Source organism: Phyllostomus hastatus, unplaced genomic scaffold, assembly GCF_019186645.2.
Source record: "Phyllostomus hastatus isolate PE091 unplaced genomic scaffold, TTU_PhHast_1.1 phas_contig_29, whole genome shotgun sequence".
In the NCBI taxonomy this organism is placed as follows: Eukaryota; Metazoa; Chordata; class Mammalia; order Chiroptera; family Phyllostomidae; genus Phyllostomus; species Phyllostomus hastatus.
The window spans coordinates 42,220,499-42,244,663 of NW_025333835.1; the positions used below are offsets into that span (position 1 = coordinate 42,220,499).

Here is a 24,165-nt window from a genome sequence, read left to right on the forward strand (position 1 = left end):
TCTTGGGAAGCGTCCCTGCAGACGCGGGGCGGGGGAGGGTGCCCGCTGTGGTCAAGGTACCGCGTAGGTTAGAGCCTGACTGGGTGGGCAACCGGTGCTTGATTTTCATTTTTGCTGCCGATGTGCTGAGTCAGCTTTGGGGCAGTCCTTCACATTTTCTCTGCTCTGAAGCCTCACAGATAAGCTGTCCATTTCCTTGGTTCTCAGATTTGCAAAGGCATTTTGGCTATGAGCTATGTCATTGCCGGTCTCCACCCAGAGGGGCTGGGGAAGGTTTGCTCGTGGGCGAGGCTGTGGCCGCCCTGGCTTCCCTTTCCTGCCTGCTGGGGCCATGGTCCCGGGGCGGCAACTTCCAACCAGCGCGTGGCTAGAATCTCTACAACACGCGGTGCCTGACAACGCAGTCAGGGGCGCGGACCTGTTTTCCCTTCGACTGTCAAATAAAAAAGTGACAACAGCCACTACAATAGCCTGTTTGTTTTTTTTATCAGATCTACAAAAAATAGATTTTTTGGTGTGCCTTACTTAGACTTTTAATAATTAGCTTATGTGTGCCACGAGATGAAAAAGGTTGAAGATTGCTGTTCCAGAGCAGCAGAAAATCGGCAGTTTGAGGATTTAGAAGATTGAAATGGCGTACATGTTCGTGTGCTGTCTGTCTGGGATGGAAGGGAGTCACTCTGCACGTCAGCTGCAGCTGTGACTTTCCCACTGGGGAGCTCAGGGGACAGCCTGCAGTGGGCAGGCCACAAAGGGGGCTCCCGTGTCGTCGCCCACCTTCCGCGGGGTTCACTGGGGTTTCGGAGGGAATTCTCGTGGGTAGGTAGGTGGCAGGGAGGTATGTAAAACAATGGATTCGGCAGTTCTGTTTTTACAAGGCCGTGTTTGTTTGGCCACTTTCAGACAGTATCTTTAATTCAATTGAGGGAGTTTTTGGCAGACGGGGGATACGTGTACGACTGGGAAATGCCCACCCATTGTTTAATTTATATCTTATTTCAAAATAACTTCTTGGTTCCTAACTGTGAAGTATATTGTTCCTTTATTGGCTTCTTTGTTAAGATTTTATTTATTTATTTTTAGAGAGGGGAAGGGAGGGAGAAAGAGAGAGAGAGAGAAACATCAATGTGTGGTTACCTTTCACGCACCCCCTACTGGGAGTCTGGCCCACAACCTAGGCCTGTGCCCTGACTGGGAATAGAACCAGCGACACCTCTTTCTTGGCTTCTTTTGGTTTAGGTTATATTATGGACCCACGTGTAAAAACAATGGATTGTTTACAGTGTTTGCATTTTTGAAAATAACGTTATCTGATCTTTTAATTTTGTGCTTACCAAGGTGCCCGAAAAACGTTTGATTTTTTAACAGAAATGAAGGAAAATGTAGATACTAATTTATCTGAGTAATTATACCACTTATTTAGCATACTTTTATTTGATTTTCATCTGACAGAGTAATTAAAAATTCGCTGTAGTCAGATCAATTTACTGTAGCTTAACATTTGTCAGGGAGGAGATGTGACGACTGTTAATTCACTGTGATTTTGCTGATGTCACTCAGATGCGATTAAAAGAAAACAAATGGTTAACTTTATCTGAGTGCATAAAATATTAGATTTAAATGAAACATGGGTTTATACTCTAGACAGCTGAAGTCCTAAATATAAGTGGTCTTAAAATAAAACATGGCTTGAATAGTGTAAACATAATAAATATTACCTTGTGACAAACAGGGCTGAGTGAAATAATATCAGTAAATTAAATCTCTGCTCTGTCAGTCGTGGGGAGCTCCCTGAAGGCTCTGGATTCAAGACCCTTTAACTTGGGATCTTGACATTGAACTTCGCCAGGGTGCATTTAACGACCAAAGCTTTATTCGGGGAAGTGCCGTCGTTTATTTCAAGTTCCCCCCAGAACATCCCAGGAAGATGGGTGCTTCCTGCCCAAGAGCGCCCTCAGCGCTGTGAAGTGGTCCGTGTGGTGGAAATGCGTGGGCTACCCTTCAGCGAGACTTGTGTTGGTTTGAGCAAAGTTCAACCAATCAGCAAAGGACAGAAAACAAGCCACAAAATAAAAGATTTATAGGTATAAGTAATAGAAATGAGGAAACTTTTCCCCAAGTAGAAATATTTTGAGAATGCCTCCTCTCACCTACATTTTTTTTTTCAAAGCAAGAGCAGTATTTTTTAAAGACCAGGTATGGAAGTATTACAAATACAAGTGGCCAGTTTCTCTCTAATCCATTTAATCATAGACTCTGCTGAGGTCAAAGTTGGTCACTTCAGTTCCCTTTGCCTAGGGCTCACATCTCTTGAGCTTTTGGCTTTTCAGATTATGTGGTCGTTAATATAATTGCCCAGGCTGGAGTTTCTGGTGATTTTATTTTTTCCCAACCTTTAAGCTGAAAAGCTGCCTGAAACTACAAAGGTTTCATTTTGAAAAAACCTCTTAGCACTATGAAAGTGTTTAATTTTAAAGGTAAGATTTTGGCAGGCAATCGAGGTCTAAAGTAAGAGACTATTATTTCCCACTGCACACAGACCTACATGAATTTCTTTTCCTTATTTTTACCTTTCACTTTTTCCCTAAAATCTTGCCAAATACACTTTTCTGACTGTCATTAGTCTGAGGCAGAGAAGGGAGCTGAGAAATCTGAATCAGATAGCATGGAAAATGAGTTCTTGCACTATTTTATCAAGACATTGGGGTCAGTTTTTTCCTATATTTATTATTTTTAAAAAAATTTTAGCATTTAATTTTCAATTACAGTTGACTACATTATTATATTAGTTTCAGGTGTATAACCAGTGATTAGATGCATAACTTAATGTCTAATCATCACCATAAATATCACACCCATCTGATGCAATACACAGTTTCGGAATATTGGTGACTGTATTCCCTGTGCTGTAATCCTGTTCTGTAGCAACCGATTTGTGCCTCTTAATTCCTTCACCGTTTTCACACATTCCCTCAACGCCCCTCCCATCTGGCAACTGTCAAAATGTTCTCCGTATCTGTGAATCTGTTTCTGTTCTGCATGTTTGCTTGTTGTGTTTTTTAGATTTAACTGTTGATTGATATGTACTTATTGCCATTGGATTGTTTACATTTTTAATCTTTTTTTCCTTCGTAAAGAAGACCCTTTAACATTTCATGTCATAAAATAATGGTTGGGTAGTGATGAACTCCTTTAGCTTTTTCTTGTCTGGGAAGCTCTTTATATGTCCTTGAATTCTAAATGATAGTTTTGTTGAGTACAGTAATTTAGGTTATAGGTCCTTGCTCTTCATCACTTTGAGTATTTCTTACTAATCCCTTCTGGCCTGCAAAGCTTCTGTTGAAAAATCAGCTGACAGTCTTATGGGAGCTTCCTTATAGGTTACTAACTGCTTTTCTCTTGCTGCTTTTAAGATTCTCCTTGATTTTAATGGTTTGCATTTTAATTATGATGTGTCTTGGAGTGGGCCTCTTTGGGTTCATCTTGTCTGGAATTCTCTGTGCCTCCTGGACTTGTGTGTCTGTTTCCTTTACCAAGTTAGGGAAGTTTTCTGCCATTATTTTTTCAATAGGTTTTCAGTTTCTTGCTCTCTCTCTTCTCCTTGTGGCACCCCCAGGATGTGACTGTTAGTAAGCTTGAAGTTCTCTCAAAAAGGAGCTTGAAGTAAGCTCCTTATACTATTCTCATTATTTTGGATATTTTTTCTTTTTTGCTGTTCTGATGGGGTGTATTTGCTCCCTTTTTTTTCCAAATTGCTGATTTGGTTCTCAGCTTCCTCTATTCTACTATTGATTCCCCTGTAAATTATTCTTTATTTCAGTTAGTGTAGCTTCCATTTCTGACTGGTCCTTTTTTATACTGTTGAAGTTCTCATAAGTTCATCTACTCTTCCTTTAAGTTCATTGAGCACCCTTATAACCAGTGTTTTGAACTCTGCACCTGGTAGTCTGCTTGTCTCCACTGTGTTTAGTTCTTTTTCTGGAGTTTTGTTTTGTTCTTTCATTTGGATATATTTCTTTGTCTCCTCATTTTGGCAGCCTCCCTGTGTTTGTTTCCAAGTATTAAGTGGAGCTGCTGTGTCTCCCAGGCTTGGTAGAGTGGCCCAATATAGTAGGTGTCCTGTAGGGTCCAGTGGCACAGCCCCTCCTGTCACCCAAGCTGGGCACTTGAGGTGCACCTCCTATGTGGGCTGTGTACACTCTCCTCTTGCAGTTGAGCCTGGATTGCTCTTGGCATGTCAGTGAGGGAGGGATTTACACTCAGGCCCATCAGCTGCAAGGACTGGCTGCAACCACAGACCACTGACTTTTCACCACTGTGGAGGATCAGCTGTGCAGGGAAGGGTCCGCCCCACAAAGCAGAACTGACTTCGGCAGGGCTCTGGTGCCCGCCAAGCCCACCCCTCGCGTGTGTCTCTCGGGGAGGTGGTTGGCTGCTGGTGCTTGACATGCTCTGAAGCCATCAACTGGGTGTGCTCCAGGCTGTGTAGGCTAAGGGCGCCACCTGGCATAAGCTACAAAGCGGTATGCAGATGGCTGCTACTTGTGCTGGGCTTGGAGGTGCCCACGCGAGGCCACGCTGTGCACCAAGAACACCTACTGCCAGCAGTGGTCCTGGGGCCACTTAGTGAGAGCTGAGGGACTTCCTGAAGCCAGGTGCTGTTGGTTTGAGAGATTTTAGGGAAGTCTGAGAGCAGGAACCAAGACAAGTCATTTCTACGGAAAAGCCACTGGGAACAGCTTGGGTGGACCTGCAAGCTGGGTGGGGCGGGGCCTCAGGGAGTCACTAGGGTGTGGCAAACAGTGTGAGCCCGGTTGATGGAGACTCAGATATGGAGCCTGCCTGCTGGCTGTGTGGAGGGAACGGTGGCCTCTGACGGCACTTCTGACCGGGAGAGAGCTGTCCACACCCACCGCGCTGCCCCTACACCACCCTGATTCCAGACAATTCAGTCAGTTCCTGTCTGTTCCCTTCAAGCTGTTGCCCCAGCCCTGGAGCTGAAAGGGAGTAAGTCTGAGTAAGTGTGAGGGCCCTTTAAGAGGAACTGCCTCGGACTCCAGCAGCCCGAGTCCCCGCAGTCACAGTCCCCACAGGTTTCCAGCCACTGTGCTCAGCCTCGGGGAATGCAGGTTTAAAGTGTTTAAGAAAATAGTCTCTCAGCCTGTTCGTCGCTGATGAACTTCCAGCCATCAGCTCTAGACCATCACGTTTCTATTGACTTGTGATGATTAGTTTTGTAGTTCATTTCGATTGTAGTTTATCATAGGTTATTGGTTGGTAGTTTCACGGCAAGCTGGAATCTTATCTGTGAAACCTCCCGTTTCTGCAGCCTCGCTGCAAATGTGATGCATTGGTCACATTTCGCTTTGCTTCCTCCCTTGTTTCCTGCCAGTGGACTCCCTGGGCCGTGGGGCTATCAGCGGCCTTCCGGGCAGTGTGGGCCCTTTCACACGCGCTCGCAGGGGCGGGTGGGGGCCCGTTGTGTGAGGCCCGGAGCACTAGTGGTCGAGAGCTTTCTGTTTGGAAGAGTTTGGTGGGTTGAAGCTGGAAGGGTCTCGGCGTCAATCTCTCTACGGCCCCCTCCCCCACCCCTAAAAGGAAACACATTTACTATAACAATAAGTCGGGACATAAATATTTTTTCAATCACTCCCTGCCTCTTCGGTGCTACAGAAGCTACGGGCAACCAACCCCGGACCTGTTCCTTTGGGAGTGTCACAGTGGGGAGACGGCTTGAGGAGCACCACAAGGCCCATGCACCAAAAGTCATTTTTCTCTCTCTGAACACGCACACGCACACACACACACACACACACACACACACACACACACACACAGGTTTGCTGGGTGCTTTACCGCGATGTCGCTCTGAAGGGGTGTTTATGCCTTTGGGGCAACACCCGGGTGATACTGCCCTCTGTCTCTCTGCCATTTCCCGCCTCTAACCACCTTGTGTCCGCGCATATGGGTCTAGAACAGCGGTATCTCTATTAAAATTCCTTTTCTGTATGGTCCTCTATAGGAAGTGTCTTTTCCCTTTAAATTCAGGTGGTGTTTCTTACTGTCAATACAAAGTAACTTGAACTGAGGAGGAGGTGACATCGGGTACTAATAAGTCTTACATGTTGTTGGTATCACCATCTATAAATTCCTTGATGACAGCTATAATACCTTACATATATGTCATTGAATCACATGCCGGAACACAGTAAGCATTCTACATTTGACAGAATGACAAGAAATTTAGTAAATGGAGGGGAACAATGAATAAAGAAGTATTAGCAATGTAGATTGAAGGGTAGCCAGTGCGATATTATAAAGTGTCTTTTAAATCACATTCGTAGACCAGGGGTTTCCTGATTATCACATTCCTGGATACGAACTTTGGAAGGAGTTACACAAAGAGTGCTGGTCAGTCAGGCAGCTGAGTGGTAAAGGTATTCTTAACTAGGGTGTAATTTTGGGGTTGCAGTCTAGTCTTGCTTTATGTGCTCATGCTCATATTAATAAATAACTAGATATTTAAGAATTATATAGGAATAGCCGAATACCAAATAAAAACAATGTTATAAATGTAATCCTATCACTCAAACGCAACTGTATTTAGTTTCTGTGTATGTTTGTATGAGTTTACATAGTTGTAGTCACATTGTATTTTTTTCAGCTAACAGGATAATTTTCCGCGAAATGATTGGATTTTAATTTTACCCATATGTAATGGGATAATGAGATCTGGAATCTTAGCATCTGTATAGAAATTTTGCCAACATAGCTTGTAGGTCAAGGGCAAGTAAGGCTTTCTTAGGGCAGTGCGTTAAATATCAGTCGATTACTTTTTTCCAGCACTGTTCTTTTGGGAATCTAGTTTAATTTTATGGCTAAACTGAAGGAAGATACTTTGCTGGACTAGTGAAGTTGATGGGGGGCATTATTTTTTGTATGTGTCTATTTTCTAAATGGGTCATGATTGAAAATTAGAAAAAAGTGATTATGTAGTTTAGAAGATCATTTTGTTGTTGTTCAGGGCCCTTTTACAGAGAATGAAAAAAAAATGTTACTAAGTGATGTGTTTATGCAATGGCTCTGTTGTAGAACTTGAAGTTCTTATATAGTTTAAAGATAATCTAAGTTGGGTGTTTGAGAATAGGACTGGGTCTGAGTTCGGCATGTCTCTGAACTTTCTCCAGCTTTTCCTTCCTGTGTGGCCTTGGGGAAGACATCTTATTGTAACTGTGAACGTAGGAATAGAAACACCTGATGGCAGTTATGATTATGATGAATGGTTCACCATCTACAGGGCTCCTGGGAAGATGAGCGAGGAATTTTTAAAAATTGTGTAGGACTCTTCAGGACAACTATTTCAGCATAAGGCCAATGGTCAAAAGGGCTCCATTCTTACAAGCAAGCCAAGGTACAGAAGGCAGACACCTTGAACTTGACTGCTGAGCAAGCCCTTCTTGGCCTTGTGGGGCTTCCACGCATGCTTAATTACCGAGATCCGGGCCAGTCTTGCAGGACCGGGAGGCCCCGGCCCCGGCCCGGGACAGGGTGAACTGGCCCGTCTGACTTCCTCCCCGCAGAGCCTGGCCCTGTGCCATGTTGCTCCTCCTTCAGATGAAGACCAGTCCCCAGCCCTTTTCCATGACCAGCTTCCAGCCTGGCCCTCGAACACCGAGAATAAAAGTCTTTTCCACTAGTCTTCATACCCAAAATCAACTTCGAATCAAAAAATAGATTTGGGTACTGGTGTGTGGCTGTGCGTGTATGGGGGAATAATAAGGTCTTTCTTCTGGTTTCCCAGGGCAAGGAAAGATGGGTGATTTCTATGAAAGTCGGGGTTTGAGTGGAGGAGACAGATAGGTTGGTGCCAGGAGGATTACACTGCACAAAATATTATTAGTCTCGTCAAGCAAACTAGGACACGGTGATGAGAGGGCAGCTGAGACCAGGCCCCTTGGGACGTGTCCAGTTTGAGAATGTCTTATTGTTTGATTGGTTAAAGGCTAACTGAGAAACTAGGGTTGGTTGTGAATGTACCGTTTTTATTTGTGGTGAGTGGGAGTTAAATGAACTGTTATTCAGGACATAGTGGCCAAAAAAAAAAAAAATAGCCACACACTTTTAGCTAGTCACCCCTGAATCGATGAGAATCACCCTTTTGTTAATTTCATCAACATGTTCATTTCTTTCAGCTCCATGTTCATGCATGTCTTTTAACCCGGAAACAAGAAGACTGTCCATAGGTCTAGACAATGGTACAATCTCAGTAAGTACCCATAAATAAGATTTCCAGTTGAAATAATTCCCTTCCTGTGGAGTATGTATCAATATACATGTATTGTGATAAGAATTATTCGTGGATTTTCTTGCTAAGTAAACTAGAAATTGCAGTGCAGCGCATCATGGAGAGGTGGAGGGAGAGCGGCAGCAGCCTCAGCTTCGGTGGATGAGGCTCAGCTTTCCTTACGAGGCACGCAGCGCCTGGAACATGGCCAGTAGGGGGCCTCGCAGTAAGCCGCAGGAACCTGCGTGGCGGTGGGACGAGCTGTGATACCGGGGGCTTTGATCAGACGGTTCATCGTGGTGTCATACGCTTCCCCACACAGGGACAGAACGCGAGGGAAATCATTCTTTTAGCCTGCGTATCTGCTCACCTTGAATACTCGATGTTCTTCTCCTTCCCCTCTTCGGTCTGCTCCTTGTTGTCCCCTCAGCTGCCTGTAGTGTGTGAGCAGGATTCTGTACGTTTGCATGCATTTGTAAAGCAAGCGCTACGTGTAGTCTGAAGAGTGGATGCAGATGACTGCTAGACCTTCGGTGATAGGTCTTGAGGGAACTGAAGTTATTAGACATTGGGAATCTCAGATTTTTCTACTGAATCTTCTTTTTACCTATTTATTTTCAACTAGTATATTAACTAGGGACAAACTGGCCTGGCAAATTCTTCATTTTGGTAAATTACCCGGTATGTGTGGTCTTGAGTTCTAGGCAACAGGCCCCGCTTTGGGACCTGTGAATCCCAGGACTTGACTCCGGCCACACCCCACCAGGGGCTGAAGGGGCCGTAGGGCCCAGAGGGTGTGTCCATCTCGAGCCCTCGCCCTGTGTATCCCCGCGCTCAGGGTCCCGGGGAAAACCAGTGGCCTTCGCCTGAAGAGTGGCCGGTGTCTGAGGTGGGTAGGGTGCCCACGCGTGTGCACGAGGCCCCTCCAGGTGTTGGTTGAGGTGGGCAGTGTGAAGGAAAGTGAGTGGGCTGGCCCTCCCACGGCCCCACACCACGGTGTGGACCTGCAAGGGATCTGAAAATTCCAAACTTGTATCTGTGCCTCCAGCGGGTTGCAAGTGTATTTGTCAAGACTGGAGGAAGAGGCCGTATTTTATGTGATAGTGTAACTGGATGTATGACTTGGGGAAATTGAGACGTATGGAACGTAGGACTCCATTTGTAGCCTGGCCCTCATCCCCACAAGGAGTCTGAAGAGGTGGTCCTGAAGTTTTCCGTTTGATCTTTAGTCACAACGTTTGTTTGGTGACTTGAATATCGTTGACTACAAGTCGGCCTATCGAAATAGATCTATGGAATTTCTATAACACCCCATGCACTTGGTAGCTCTGCAAACTCTATTCCTTAAGAGACGTCCCCGGTACAGATCTTGTCTACGGTAAGGAGAGCCATTTTAAAAAGTGGGGCAGGGGGAATAAATCCATTTGTAAAAGATAATGGCAGATAGTTGGATCGCTTAATGAGCTGAAGAATTTATTACAGAAGGAATCCGAGAAGGTGAAGTGAGGCCCATCAATTGCCCAGCATTTCATGGAATAGTAGGTGTAGTACTGTCCGTGAAAAGTCTTATGCGTACGGAACATATGGACTAGTCTTCGCAGTTTTGAAATCAGTGTAGGTGGTTTGTGGAGGCTGATAAATTTGGCTTCGAAGGCAAGAAGGGTGAGCGAAGTAAGTTCTGGAAAGTTCTGGCTGCGTGTTGTATGTAACGCACTGTTTCTCTGCTGAAGGAAACAGTTAGAAAGCCGAATGGGAGTTGGAGACTCAGCGGAGAGGCTCCTCCCAGTGCGGAGAGGCTCCTCCCACTGCGTCGGTGCAGTGTCTTGGCAGCAAACCCCGCCCCCGGGGCTCTAAAAAGGATGAAGGGCCCACCTTGTATAAAATAATTTCCTTAAAAGTACTTCTTTTATGTTGCCAAAAAAGATGAGCTGCATGCGCTGCCTGTTCTCAGACTTGCGAAGAGCTCTGAATCGGGGGACGAGGCGAGGAGAAAACAGCGTGTTTACTGTGTTGACGGTGCGGAGTTCTCACTGATCCCTACAGCAGCGGTTTCTTCACCGGAGACGCTTCCACCGAGTCTCAGCTGCGTAACAGTTTACAGCTGGACGTGAGAAATCTATTCACAGACCGCGAATGCTCTGTCCCCGGAAGGCAGCAAATCAATTTTTAAAAGAAGTACTGGTTAACTTACTTGAAAACAAAGAAAGGCGGACATCAGAAAGCAAATCCTTCTTCTTATACTGAATGAAAAAGAGTTAAGAGGCAGTTAACCTTATGTAACTGAGTAATGAATTAGGAAGTGGAATTACCAAAAACAGACCATTCTTTCAAAAATCTGGCCACAAAAGGAAGGTGAGAGACGGGCGCACTGGAGCAAGATACGAGAGGAGACAAGACAAGTGACCAGAGCGTCCAGGACGAGATGGGGACTTGAGCTTTGGGGAAGGATGGGGAGACCTTTCAGACAGGAGGGGAGGGCGGAGACAGTGTCGCACTGTAGGAGAGGAGTGGCCTTTTATTTCTCCCAGAGGTAGCGAGTCAGATCACCCGCTGACAGACACTGCAACGGGCCAAGAGCATGTTTTCATGGCTGTAACTTGCTTTTTCTGATTTGTATGGCCCCAGACTCCTGCTATCATGGTTTACAAAGTCTCTCAAGGCTTTGTTCAAATGCCCCTCCTTTCTTTTATCTTTTTTTTATCTTTTATCTTTTTATCTTCAGGAAATACCAGGGGGCGGGTGTTTTCTGAGCCCTACTACCTGAAATGAATCACACACGATACTTGGTGCGGTAGCAAATGTATTGTATTTGCTTATTTAACTTGTTTTGTAAAAGGCTTTGAAGTCTTTCTCCTTCATTAAAGGCAGTGTCGAACGTTAAGGACTTGGTCAGTCTTGTATTCAGCTCCTCTCCCAGCAGCTTTTAGTGTGGTTTCTTGTACAAACTGGGGACACAATGAGTAATTTGTTCAGTAAGTCGCTGGCTAGAGTACAAACACTGTTATTATTTAATATGGCTGGTTGTGGTAAGTGCCTGCTTAAATGCTGAGGTCGTTTATTTGTACCATTCCATTGCTGTTGAAAATATTTTTCACAATGAAATTATCCTCTATAGGGGAAGAAGTAATGCCAGCACTTTAATTCATCTTGAGTTTGCATAAGTGCCTCCCGGGTTAAGGTTGAAAGAAGTCAGTCCGCTTGTGCTAACTGCTGTTTGTGCTGAAGTAGGACTTTAAAATTTTCTGGCATAATGTCTCATGTGTTGTAGGCAACCGACAAATATTTTAATATCAACTGTGTGCAAAAGATTATGCTCAGTCTTAACATGTGGCTTCTGGTCTCAAAGTGCTGATCGTTTAGTTGGGGAAAATGAAGTCATGAAAAGAGCAACACGGACTAAAAAGAAGTGACAGCAAGAGGAGCAGCAGGCCGACGAGTGTGCCGTTGGCAAGGCCAAGGTTGGCGAGAGCTGGAGGGAGCGGCCTGGCCTGGCCCGGGTCAGCTCCGTGGAGATCGGATGTGAGCCGAATTTAGAACACGGGCTAGGATTTGATTAGCTAGAGTAGAGATAGGAGGGTAGGGTATTTCAGGCAAAGCGAACGGCACAGGAAAAAAAAATGTGGCAGTAAGACAAGGCAAGGAATGTTTGGAGGGAAGTTTGGCAAGAAGTCACCAGTTTGGGGAGAGGATTCATGGGGTGTAAAGTAGAAGAGATAGTTGAGGTTTCATTCTGAAAAGCTTGATGCAGGATGAGTAGTTAGCATTGTGTAAAGGAACTGAATTCCTGACAGGGAAGATCTCCCCCATCGTCACATGGAGAGGCTTTCTAAGGTCTTCAGAAGGGAGAAGAGACTGGTGAGGAAATGTCAAAACACAGAAATGAAAGAATTTCCATGAAACTCGTTTTTACCAATCCTACTGAATTGTAGCTATAGGGTAGTCACAGAGATATATATATAATCATCTTTATAAATATATTTCTCTTCATCAAAACTATTAGCCAAAATTCTTGTTAAAATCTTGCCAAGATAAATGCGTAGTCATTGAAAATATTTTGAACAAGTCCCAAAAGTGATAAAATCTCTGCTCTCCATAGATTAGTTTCATGTATGTGTTACAGGAAGTTTGGGACGAGAGGAAAAGATTGATTATATAAAGGTTAACATTCAGAATAGTGGTTGTTGTATAAAAATAAATGGTACTGACCATGTATGCATTTGTTGCTTGGGTAGTTCCTGTGATTATTATATTATTTTTTTTTTTTAAGATTTTATTTATTTATTTTTAGAGAGGGAAGGGAGGGGGGGTAGAGAGAGAGAGAGAGAGAGAGAAACATCAATGTGCGATTGCTGGGGGTTATGGCCTGCAACCCAGGAATGTACCCTGGCTGGGAATCGAACCTGGGACACTTTGGTTCCCAGCCCGTGCTCAATCCACTGAGCTACGCCAGCCAGGGCTTGATTATTATATTCTTGTAGTACATATTGCTGTTAGTTCCTATAGGTTATCCAAGGAAATGAAAAAATAGAGAACTAAACACTTATCAGCCAGCTACTCTGCACCAAGCATTCTGCTTTACATACATGGCCCCTTTCCAGCTTTCCCATAATCCTCCTGTGGAGGGGGTGCAGCTCCTGTTTCTCAGATCCGAGCACTGAGGCCTGTAGGGCACACCTGCCTTCCGAGCCAGGAAGCCACCCTCAGCACAGCCGGGGACCCTGCCTGGGTTCCCTCGTTTGTCTGTGGGCCCGTCTCCTCCACTAGATGGTGAGCTGCCTGAAGGCAGCGGCCACGTCTGCTTCAGCGTCGTGTCCCGAGAGAATTCCCAGACCGCCCGCTGAGGATGCTTTGTAACAGGTCTGGTGAATAACGTAGAGAAGGTGTTTCGGTTTCAGTTCATGCCATCAGGACGCTAAAACCAAAGCTGGGCACTCGGCTGGCAGGATGCATTGCTCTCAACGGTGGACACAATAGAAGTGCACCCTGCGTTTATGTTCGGGCAGTCATATAGGAATTCGATGTCCACCTCGGCTTCCTGAAACTTACATACAGGGATACACTAGGCAAGCCGCTAAGAAGCTTACATAGAAATGTAATGTGTTCTTGAGATTTTGTGGGACCCCAAAATATGCTGTTACTGGGTCTTTCATTGCCTCTTTTTCAGGTAAGACTAGATCTGAGGAACGTTTGAGATTGTTGAAGGAACATGGCTTCTTTATCATTTATTATTACTTGGAGATTCGCATTTTTCAATTAAGTTAACAACTTCCCCATAGCACTGCTGTGTGTTTACTGCTTCAGCAGTGGTATTCCTCAGTGCTCTGAAATCGCTTCCCGGGATGGAACTCAGCCTGGCGTGTGTATTCACAGAACCCCATGGATGGGGACTCGGCATCACAGGTCCCAGTAATCACTCAGGCAGAGTGCTGCTTGTGACAGGGAAGCAAAACCTGTCCCCCTTCCGGAAGTCCTGTGGCTTCAAGGTGGAGGAATGTAGTTTTTGTAAGAGAGGGTGTTACTTTTCCAAATAAAAGGAAAAATTACGCTTTTTAAATGTTGGCCTTTAACAAATAATGAGATGTAGTTTTTTTTCCAGCAAAATGGGTTTATGTGGGAACAACAGAAAATTATAAAGTGGGACTTGCGTTGTAATGGTGACCCAAGCACAAGTCCAGAGAAACAAAGGAGAGGAACGCCCCTTTATTGGGAGGAGCTGTTGTAAACAGCGAGAACTGAAAATTTGAGGTACAGTGACTTTCCTACCTTATGGCAGTCTCCCACTGGCTGCGCTGTGGCAGCGTTCCATTGGCTGAGCTGTTACTAGGCAAAGAGGAATCCTTTCCTCCTCCTGCTAAGGAGGTAGTCAAGTACAATAGTATCACTTCCCATCAGAAATGCAAGGTATGTCTTCCTGTTGTGGTCAGTGGTGTGTGTTGAGTGACTTGGGTATGAGAGCTCTCTTTTAACCTTCTGGCTCCATTGTAAATGTGGCTTCTGTTTATTAATTTTCACAAAAATATATTCAGTATCCACTGGAAGGAAATCTAAGAAGCATTGTAGCTGTTTTTATCCCTTGAAACCAGGATGTTGAACGGTTTTATTTTATTCAGAAGGTCCAAAGGTATTGTCGCATTTGTTGCAGTCTTTGTGTATTGCCATGACAGCGAGATGAGTCACTGCCAGTTGCAGCATGTCAGGACTTGGTGTGTTACTTCGCTAGGGCCACTGTGACAAAGGACTATAAACTGGTAGTTTAAACACACACACACACACAGAGAATTTGTTTTCTCACAGATTTGGGGGCTATACGTCTGAAATCAAAGTATCAAGAAGGCCCTCCTCCTCCTAGAGGCCCTAGGAGAGAATCCCTCTTTGCCTTTTCCTAGATTCTGGTAGTTGCTGGAAACTCTCAGCATTCCTTGCCTTGTAGGTAGGTTACTCCAGTCCCTGCCTCCATCTTTCCTTCCCCATCCTCTGCATCTCTGTGTCTTCACATGACTTTCTTTGAGTCATTGGATTAGGGGCTCATCCTAATCCGGTTGTGATCTCATTTTTACTAATTATATCTGTAAAGACCTTAGCTCAAATAAGGTCACATTCTGAGGTTCTAGGTGGATGTGAATTTTGGAAGGACACTATTCAACTTAGTATATCTGGTGATATATCTATGGTATTTCCCTAGCAGTGTTCTAACTATTGATTAGGAGTCAATTTTGTGGGTGTACAATATGATGCCCTCAGGAAGAGGTTTCCAAAAATATTAGAAGGTGATTCAAAATCCCCCTGGGGAGGTAAGAAAATATTAGAATTCAAAGGAGCCTTAATCTTAATCTAATGCCACCCTCCCTGCGATTAAGTGGTACATTGGGCAGGTCACATATCAAGATAGTGGTGGCAGCTAGCATTTGCCTGACCCTTGGATAGATTTTCTTATTATACCAGGCTGATTATTTTGTACAACTAGGATAGTCCAGTTGCCAGGAATTGCCCCAGGTTGGTCACTAGTAGTTGGAAGCTTGTGTTATTCCATGCATCAAGCCATTGCGAAAAGAATATTTTAAAAAAATTTTGAGCATTGACTGTAATGAGGCGTTTTGGATGAGTTGTTTGTTATTGTGGTTTATAGTCAGCCTACAGGGAGTGAACCCAAATGGTGAGATCACATTCTGCAGTGATGACAAGTGGGAACCCGGAGAAAGATGCCTATAAGAAGGGCTCCTAGTGGCTAACTGGGCTAAAATTAAAACAAACAAAAAACCACAAAATAATTAAAAACAAACAAACAAAAAACAGAGCCTAGCAGCCATTTCTACACAGGGGCTTCTCATGCAAACTGCACTTCAGGGAGAAGCCTGCCCCGAACTGCCTGCCTGCACTGCGTCTCCGCCATGGGACCAGCCTTTATAGAGGAGTCCCTGGAGCCCTGTTTCAACCGACAGGGCTGAGGCTTTTCCCACCCAGTCAGAACTGCACAGCTCCAACCAATGAGTAGCTTTATTCTGACCAATCAGGACAGTGCCTTTTGGACCAATCGCACTGCAAGGATTTGTAGTCCTCATTTGCATGAGGGCAGATCAATCAGGGACCAGGGGCAGGGGCTTCTGTCCCTATAAGCCAGCTCCCCTCTGTCTCAGGAAGTGCACGTTCCCTTTCCAGGGAAGACTGCAGACTGCACTGTTGCTGGTAGAGAGGCAGACCCGCATGGAGCTGAGTGGAGCACTCCAGAGCCGCCTAGCTGACAGGGGCCCGGCTCCTACTGAGACATGGCCATGCCATTTTCATAGCTGTGCTGTGTCGCCGTTGAGCTGTTTGCACTGAATAAAGTTTCCTTCTTCACTGCACCCCAAACTGGGGATTCCTGCTGGCTTTGAGCTGGTACCTGTGACCATTGGTTGATGCAAGTAACCTATGAATAAGGCACTTGGGTACAGTTGGGCCGCTCCTACTGGAGAGAAAGTATTTTGAAAACCTTCTTGATTAGCTCAGAGACAGCAGGGCTACGGCTGACTTGTCCATCTTCACGATGCATCCTAAGTGTGGTTCTTACGGGAAGAACTGATGTGGCTTATGGAATTTCCCTGCTTTTTAGGACTTCTAGTGTGACACCTTCCATGAATGTAACATCCTAATCATGAGGCCAACAGAGGTGGATTTGAAGAAAGTTTTGGGAAGTCGTGTGTTCAGAGAAACGTGGACCTGGACTCCATAGGGCCTCCTCCTTTTAAACTCTTACATGACTTCGCTATTATTGATAGTAATTTATGACTCATCACACCATGGTTTCTGCCACTAAAGACCATTGTTATTTCATCATTTTATGGTACTGGACTTTCTCATTTGAGTTCTTTTTTTTTTTAAGATGTTATTTATTTATTTTTAGAGAGGGAAGGGAGGGAGATAGAAACATCAATGTATGGTTGCTGGGGGTTATGGCCTGCAACCTAGGCATGTACCCTGGCTGGGAATCGAACCTGCAACACTTTGGTTCAAAGCCCACGTTCAATCCACTGGGCTACGCCAGCCAGGGTTTGAGTTCTTTTTATAGACTGCTACACAGTTATTCTCTTCTGAGCTTGGGCTAATAGATTACAGTGAACTTAAATATAAATATATACATTTACATATATGCGGCTTTTTCTGCTCAGTAGCAAGGGTGCCAACATGCCAGATGCTTCCTATTTATTCATTTAGTGTAACTCACTGAAGGTGGTTCTGTCATAGAAAACTGTGTCACTGTGAGAGTAAGTGCTCCTCCAGTACTCGCGTGCACCGTAGACCTTCTTAGGCCCTCTCAAGGCCACACTGTCCCTCCAGTTACGTCGCTGTGCGTGGCGCCCCGTGTGGTGCCCTGCCATCTGGGGTTCCGTACCTGCTTGGCATCTGAAAACCAGCTCAGGTTGTAGTGAATGCAGATGCCAAGAGCATTCTGTGGCCCAAGGTTATTTCGTGGCATCTCCACGCAATGATACATTTCCAGAGCTCCTCTTGATCCCACTTTTAGGCCACTTCTGCAGCATGGATACCCGCAGCAGCACCCAGATTGCCCTGTGTTTTAAATTGGGTGCTGAGGGAATCCTGTAGAGCACACGGTGGATAGAGCTCATTTATCCACTGCCTGCAGGAGTTATCTGCCACAAAGGATGGCCTTCTAGGGACATTGCACTACCGTGTCGGAAGGTGGACATCTTACCGTGGCCATATCAAACAGCATATCCATGCTTCAGAAAGGCCGAGGCTAGGAGTTGATGAGTGTATTATGTTTCGAGTTACCTTCCTTTTGTCATATACCTTGTAATCTCCCCTTACCCCGACTGGGATCCTTCCCATTGACTTTTAAACACACTCAGGTTTCTTTTTATTGAAAAGAAAGACTCTGAAACATCCCAACTCTCTTTCCTGTCCACCTAATGTTCTGCCTCATTCTCTCCTTATAATCAAACTTCTCAGAAGAGTTGTCAGTGGTCATTCTTTACCCCCTCCGACTTCCCCCGCCCAGACCCCCACAGCCTGGCTTCCAGCCGCATGGGTCTGTCCGCCTGGCGTTTCTCGGTCCTGGTCAGGGGTGCCCTCCCTGCAGCCTTTGGCGCCGCCAGTTCTTCCTGAAGTGGTCCGTTGATGTACATCCGACAGCACAAGCCTCCCCTGGTTTTCCCCCTCCTCTCTGGCTGCCTGTCTGTCCCTGTTTGCCTCCTGGAAGGTCGGCCAGGCAGCCTTGGCTCGGGGATGGAGTTCCCCTGTGCCCAGGCCCTCGCCGGTTCCTGCCAGACAGCCTCACCCACATCATGGCTGCCAACTGTGACAATAGCTCGACCTCTTATCTCTGTTTCGTTCTTTTCTCTGAGGTGCCCACCCGCTTCGTAGAATTTCCTGTTGCGTGTCTCAGAGAAACTGCAAAGTCACCAGGGCCAACACCGGACTCCTTGCTCCTCCCCACGCACCTGCCCTTTCTCGGTGCTCCCGCTTTTAGAGGCGGTCAGCACTGTTCGCCCTGTTGCCAGAGCCCGGGTTATTGGAGTGGGCTGCCCTCCTCTTTGCCCAATTCCACCCAGTCCGTCACCGGATACATTTGTACCTCCTAGGTACCTGCGCCCACCCCCTCTCTTCCCATCATCAGCATCTTCGGCATCACCACCCCACCCCAGCACCATTTCCCTACCCCATCTTCTTCTCCTGGGACCTGCAGCTGACCCTCTCACTGGTCATCCCACATCCGTTCCGCCTCCTCCCGTCTGTGTTCCGTATTGGAGCTACAAGGAATTTTTTAAGATATTTGATCTTGTTAATCCCCCTTTCCACTGTCCTTCCCTCGCTCTCAGGGACACAGGCTGGAACTCCTCACATGGCCCGGGCGACCCTGCCACGTCCGGCCCTGCCCTCTGCATCCTCCTCCCTTCCTCCTGGAGGTTCGACCTCAGCGGCCCCCTTTCGGTCCCTTGTGCCCCCACGTCCCCCCCTTTCACAGGGCCTCTGGGGCCGTGCCTCCCTCCTCTCTTCTCCTGCTCGGCCTCCATCCTCCTGCTGTCAGTGGAATCCCTACTTCCTGAGGGAAGTCTTCCTGATCTCCCGGCGGGTCCCTGGTTCCCAGTGTTCGTGGCATCGCGTGCTCCGCTTCTGTGGCATTCGTCATGGTTGCCATTTTATACTACTGGGGTGATTATTTGATTTATGCATGTATTCAGCCTAAGCTCCACCAGGCAGTGGCCATTCTGCTTGACTCTGCTACACCCCCGACACCCAGGGCAGCACCCGTGAATGGTGGGTGCTCTGTAAGTACCGAGTGAATTAATGAGTGAGTTCATCAGGACAGGCTGCCCTCACACTGACAGTGGAGAGAGGTCAAGAGCACAGGCTGTGGAATCAGACTGTCTGCATCAAATCACAAGTGTGTCACCCTGGCTCTCGCTCCACAAGTGCATCACCCTGGGCGGGTTGCTTTCCTCTCTGTGCCTCCCTCTCCTCGGCTGTAAAATGTGGGCAATCACTGTATCTGTTTTACGGAATCGCTGTGAGGATCACCTGACATAGTACAGGTCAGGCTGTTAGCACAGTGCCTGTACAAACCAAGCGCCCCGTGCCCATCAGCTCCTGTCAGCGTTGTTTCATTAGCAGCAGCACCTGCCCTTGGTGGTAACCAGGAGCCTCGGTTCCAGTCCGGGTCGTGTGGGTCTCGTGGGCCCGTTCCAAGGAGAGAAAGTGCGTGCATGGCAGCACACGCCTTGGGATGACTCCACCTATGTCTGGTCCCCTCTCCACTCAGGCTTTGCTGCCACGTCACGGTAATCCGCCAGTCCTCGGCAAAACACAGACTGTCAAGTACAGTTTTTTTTTTTCTGTAGAAACATCTCTTATCCAAGTTGTTACCATTTTCATTTTCATCGCCCTCAGGAGAAGGCTGGGCTCAGAGGAGCGTGCAGATTACTGAAGGTGCTCTGGGTGGGGCACTAAGAAGAGGTAGCGGATTTCTCCCAGGACACAGCTTTACTCCAGGGGGCGAAGGGTGTGGGCGGGGGCGGGTTACCAGCCGGCGAGGGCTGTGGCCCTTACTCTGCAGTCTGGGAGTCTGGCTGGTGCAGGCCAGTGTCCAGTGGTCCTACAGGCTTTTTCTTTAACACCAGGCATCTGTCCCAAATCCTTCATTAATTATTTCCATGTAGACATGTGAAAATAGTATCCTCTGTATATACAAATACCTTTCTCATTTTCATTTTGAGTTAACGTTCTATACAAACCTGGTGTCAGGCCGTGGTTCTCACATCACAGTCATTCAACTCTCAAGGTCAGAGCCTAGAGGGACTGGTGTGGCATTTCCCTGTCACCTCCAAAGGCATTCCTCCCCGAGTCCCTCGATGACAGCGGAGTTGTGAAACATACCCCTCGAAGGGCCACCTGACACTTGTATCTCTCCGTAAAGCCTGAGAGCTCACTGCAGCCAGAATGTGGGAAGAAAGCAGTTACACTTTTACGGTCCCTACGTCGCTGAATCACCATCCTCTGGCACGACTGTGCCTGCCTGGATCCGAGACAGCCTTGAAAACAGGCTTTCTGCTGGCCTTGCTGCCGAGGAGCTTACGTCTGAGCAGGGAGACACTGGGCTCGCCCTGGTCACAGGGCACCGTGCTGGGCTGCGCTGCTGGGCTTGTGTCTCTTCCCTGTACTGCACTTGGGTGCTGCAGCGACTCAGGGTGGCAGTCACCCAGGGAGGTTTGGTTTCCAGAGTGGGTGCCCCTCCCTGTGTACGCACGGGTCCTTCAGCACTACCCCTCGAAAGTACGCACCCGTAACCCCAGTCCACGCATCTCCTGCCCCACAGGCGGGAGCATAACCACTCTAAGTCACCGGTGAGTGCCCCAGTTTCATAAACACTCTTTCCATGCAGGAAGAGAACTATGAGGCAGCTCACGGGAGCGGATTGCACAGTGGTCGAAAGACTGCTGGCTGTCCTGGGGCAGGGCACAGCACCGCTTGACCCTCGGCAGCGGCCACGGGGTCCGGCGGAGTCCTGTGGTGGAGAGGGGGTAGCCTCTTCGCCCAGAGCTTGTCTGTCATGCGCAGGAGAGAAAGGAGCTGGCAAGGTGCCTTCCAGTGGGTTGCGTGGTGTCACAGTTGGGTAATTGGTGCTGCGTTCTCAACTGAGTAAGCCCAAGTCCTGTCCACATTCCCCCGCTGGCTCCTCCTTCTCTGGCAGAGCCATCAACGCCTGGTTCCCCATGCCTGCCTTGTGCCACACACGCCGTCCTGGGGATCTGCTCCTGCGGCTTCATCATCCCCCACGCACGGTCCTCGGGGTGGCCCGTCCTGCCCTCCAGAGGCGGAGCTCAGACTCCCCACCGCTCACTGGGCATTGCTACCTGGGAGTCTCCGAGACACGTGCGAGACACGTGCCGTAGCCTGTTCTAAGTGGAGATGGTCCCCTCTCCCCCAGCGCAGGCCCTATCCTCCTCCTTCAGTCGAGGGCATCATTGAGGACCCACGACCAGAAGCGGGAGCTACAGGAGACGCACATTTTCCCCACAGACCCCCAGCAGCAGCGCCCTGGCCTCCCCACCTACCTCAGCTCTGCCTCCCGGCGCTCTGGGCCTGTTCCCACTGGCACTTTAAAACTCCCCGGCCCTCGCAGCTCTTGCTTGGACTCCCTCGGTGCAATACACCCCAGACTGAAGGGGTGTATTGCCCCTCCGGCCCCCGGTCTCTAGTTTCCTGCAGCGACTCTGCCGTCACACGCCCAAAATTCTAGTGCAATCACGCCCCCGCTCGGTGTGTAGACTCTCAACAACTTCCGGAAGGATGCGATGCTGGTTTCTTCTTCCCGCCCACTTTGTCAGTCCCATCTCTTGCAAACCCTCCTGCCCAGATACCACACTTTGCTGGGCTCACCAATGCATGCCCACATGCGTGGGGGCCCCTTGCCAGAAAGTGGTGTTCCCTCTCGCCCACCTCCTGCCTCCTGCGCTCCGGGGAACTCCTCTCATGCCCTTAACGTTTTTGTCTGAAAGCCCAGAGCCCTTCTTCTGAGAAGCCTGCCCTGCTCCAGGGCTAAAAGGCTCTTCTTAGGGGTTCTGGGAGCGCTTCCCTGAAGTTTCTGCTGTGGTATTTATGTGTCCTTACTAGTTCACATGTGCGGTTTGTGTGATTGTATATTAAGTTAACATGTAGAGTTCCTGAAAGTGTCTAGTACATAGGAGAAGTTTAGTAAATGCTAATTTCCTTGTTTTTTTCCCCCTCACAAATAGGATTTTTGTCTGTCACCATTAAAAGTCTGAATTTTAAACAGATTCCTGGGCTGTGGGCTCGTACCCCTCAGCTTGTTCAGCCTCAGTGCCCATCCCATCCCCAGTAGCTTTTCCAGAACTGCTGCCTTCCTCATGAAGCTCCATGAGTTCTCCCGATTCAAACCGGGGCTTCTTCAGCGTGTTGATGTCTCTAACAGACACCATGGGGCAGATAAACAGACCGGCAGGCCTTTTCTCTGTCTTCTCCAATGTGATCTGGGTGCATTTATTGCTCGCGTCTTTCCAGTCATTTGTCTGCACCCCTCAGGTCACGATTCACATCATCTCCCGGATCTGGTGAGCACACAGGTCTTCTGAATCTGGTCGTTGCGTTTCCTAGTGAAACCAACGCAGAACAGACAAAGCAAATGACAGTTGGGAGTCTTGACATCAACATGAGCTTCAGTCGTGGTCTCCATTTGTTGACCACGAAGCACATTTTGTCACAGGTAAGATCCATTCCAGGGAAATGACTCCAGTAGTTTTTGCCCCGAACATCGTCAGTAGTTCGCTTGAATTTTCTAAAAGCAACTTCCTCATTCTGCGGATCAGTGAGGCTCCCTTCAAAAGCACGACCCTGAGACCCTCAGGTGCGATTCTGAGTTCCCGTGACTGGTGCTTTCCTGCGTTTCCTGTGTTGAACACAGCCGGTGCTTTCACAGCGTATCAATCTTCCGGAGAAAATGGGTCAGCCGCTTTCTTCCTGGCTCCCTTTTCGCCGCCTTTCGTAAAGCACCTGTCGTCACCGTGATGCTGCTCAGAGAGCCTAAAGGTGCATTTCCTTGTTATCTCGATCTCCATTAGTTTGAGCAACTAGAAGACAGGAAATGCTACCCAGTAGGAGCCTTGCACAAATTGGAATCTCAGTAATAGTTTTCAAATGAATGAATACCAAGCTGGTTGCATCTGTGTTCTCCAGAAGATCGCCCTTTACTTTCTTCTGTTTTTTTTTTTAAGATTTTATTCATTTATTTTTAGAGAGAGATGAAGGGATGAAGAAAGAGAGGGGGAGAAATATTGACTGGATGCCTCTCATATGCCCCCAACTAGGGACTTGGCTCACAACCCAGGCATGTGCCCTGACTGGGAATCGAACCAGCGACCCTTGGGCTTGCAGTCTGGCACTCAATCCACTGAGCCACACCTGCCAGGGCTCCTTTTACTTTCATTGTTATATTTCAGTCATCCTTACGGAAAGAAGCCCTTTTTTTTCCCCCACTAGCTGTGACAGGGAAGAAGCAAGTGGCTTATGCTTGTCTTCCATCCCTTTGTCTGGTAGAGTTCACTCAGTTTGTGGGAGAAACAGTGTTGAACACACGTTGCCGTGATACATCAGGGGCAGACAGACATCCTGGTGGCTGGGGTATGAGCTGCTTCCGGAGAGACGTGCCTCTGAATCCCAGCTCCGTCATTATTTAGCTGGATGTGATTGACAAGCTCGTTCACTCCATTATCAGCCTCCGTTTACTCACTGTAGGTTCGAGAGAATAATACGTGTCTCATAGGGTTGTGACGAGGATCGCATAAGGTTGTATTACAAAGACCTCAATAAATGATTATTTTTATAGCAGAAATTCTGTTCATTTCAAGAAAAGATGAACTCTAATTTACTTCATGATAAGGTTAATAATTTTGTCTGAAATTAGAGTATTTTCACATAATTATGTGTCATCTCAAATTTAAAGATTATTTTTAAACACTCATAATTTTTAAACCAGTTTCTTGTGAGCACCATTTTTGGTTGGTAAAACTGGGATTTATATGTATTTTTTTTTCTATTTTAGCTCATTACTTGCCTATCTGCTTATTTATTGGTCTGAATAATGTTCAGGTGGAAAATTTGTCACTTTAAATCCAGAAAAAGTTCCGGCCAAGACGGAGGCAGAGGCAGACACACTGTTCCTCCTCGCACAACCAAAAGAAGGACAACAACAAATTAAAAAAAAAAAAAACAACCACAACTGACATAAAGTCAAATGCTATGAGAGTCTGACAACCAAGGAGTTAAAGAAGAAACACTCACCAAGACCCAAAGGAGGGGTGGAGACGGGCAGCCGGGCAGAGAGGACTTGCAGTGAGGCAGCGACTGGAGGACCAGGCGGTCCCACATCC

The 24,165-nt window shown here is 47.2% G+C and overlaps 1 protein-coding gene across 1 annotated transcript in view; it reads left to right on the forward strand.

Moving 5' to 3' along the window:
- Window positions 1–24,165, forward strand: part of WDFY2 (WD repeat and FYVE domain containing 2) — a 119,415-nt gene that overhangs the window by 49,521 nt on the left and 45,729 nt on the right. Inside the window, exon 3 of the mRNA XM_045839290.1 lies at window positions 8,193–8,266. Coding sequence (XP_045695246.1) covers window positions 8,193–8,266 — 74 coding nt within the window. The remainder of the gene's footprint in view (window positions 1–8,192; window positions 8,267–24,165) is intronic.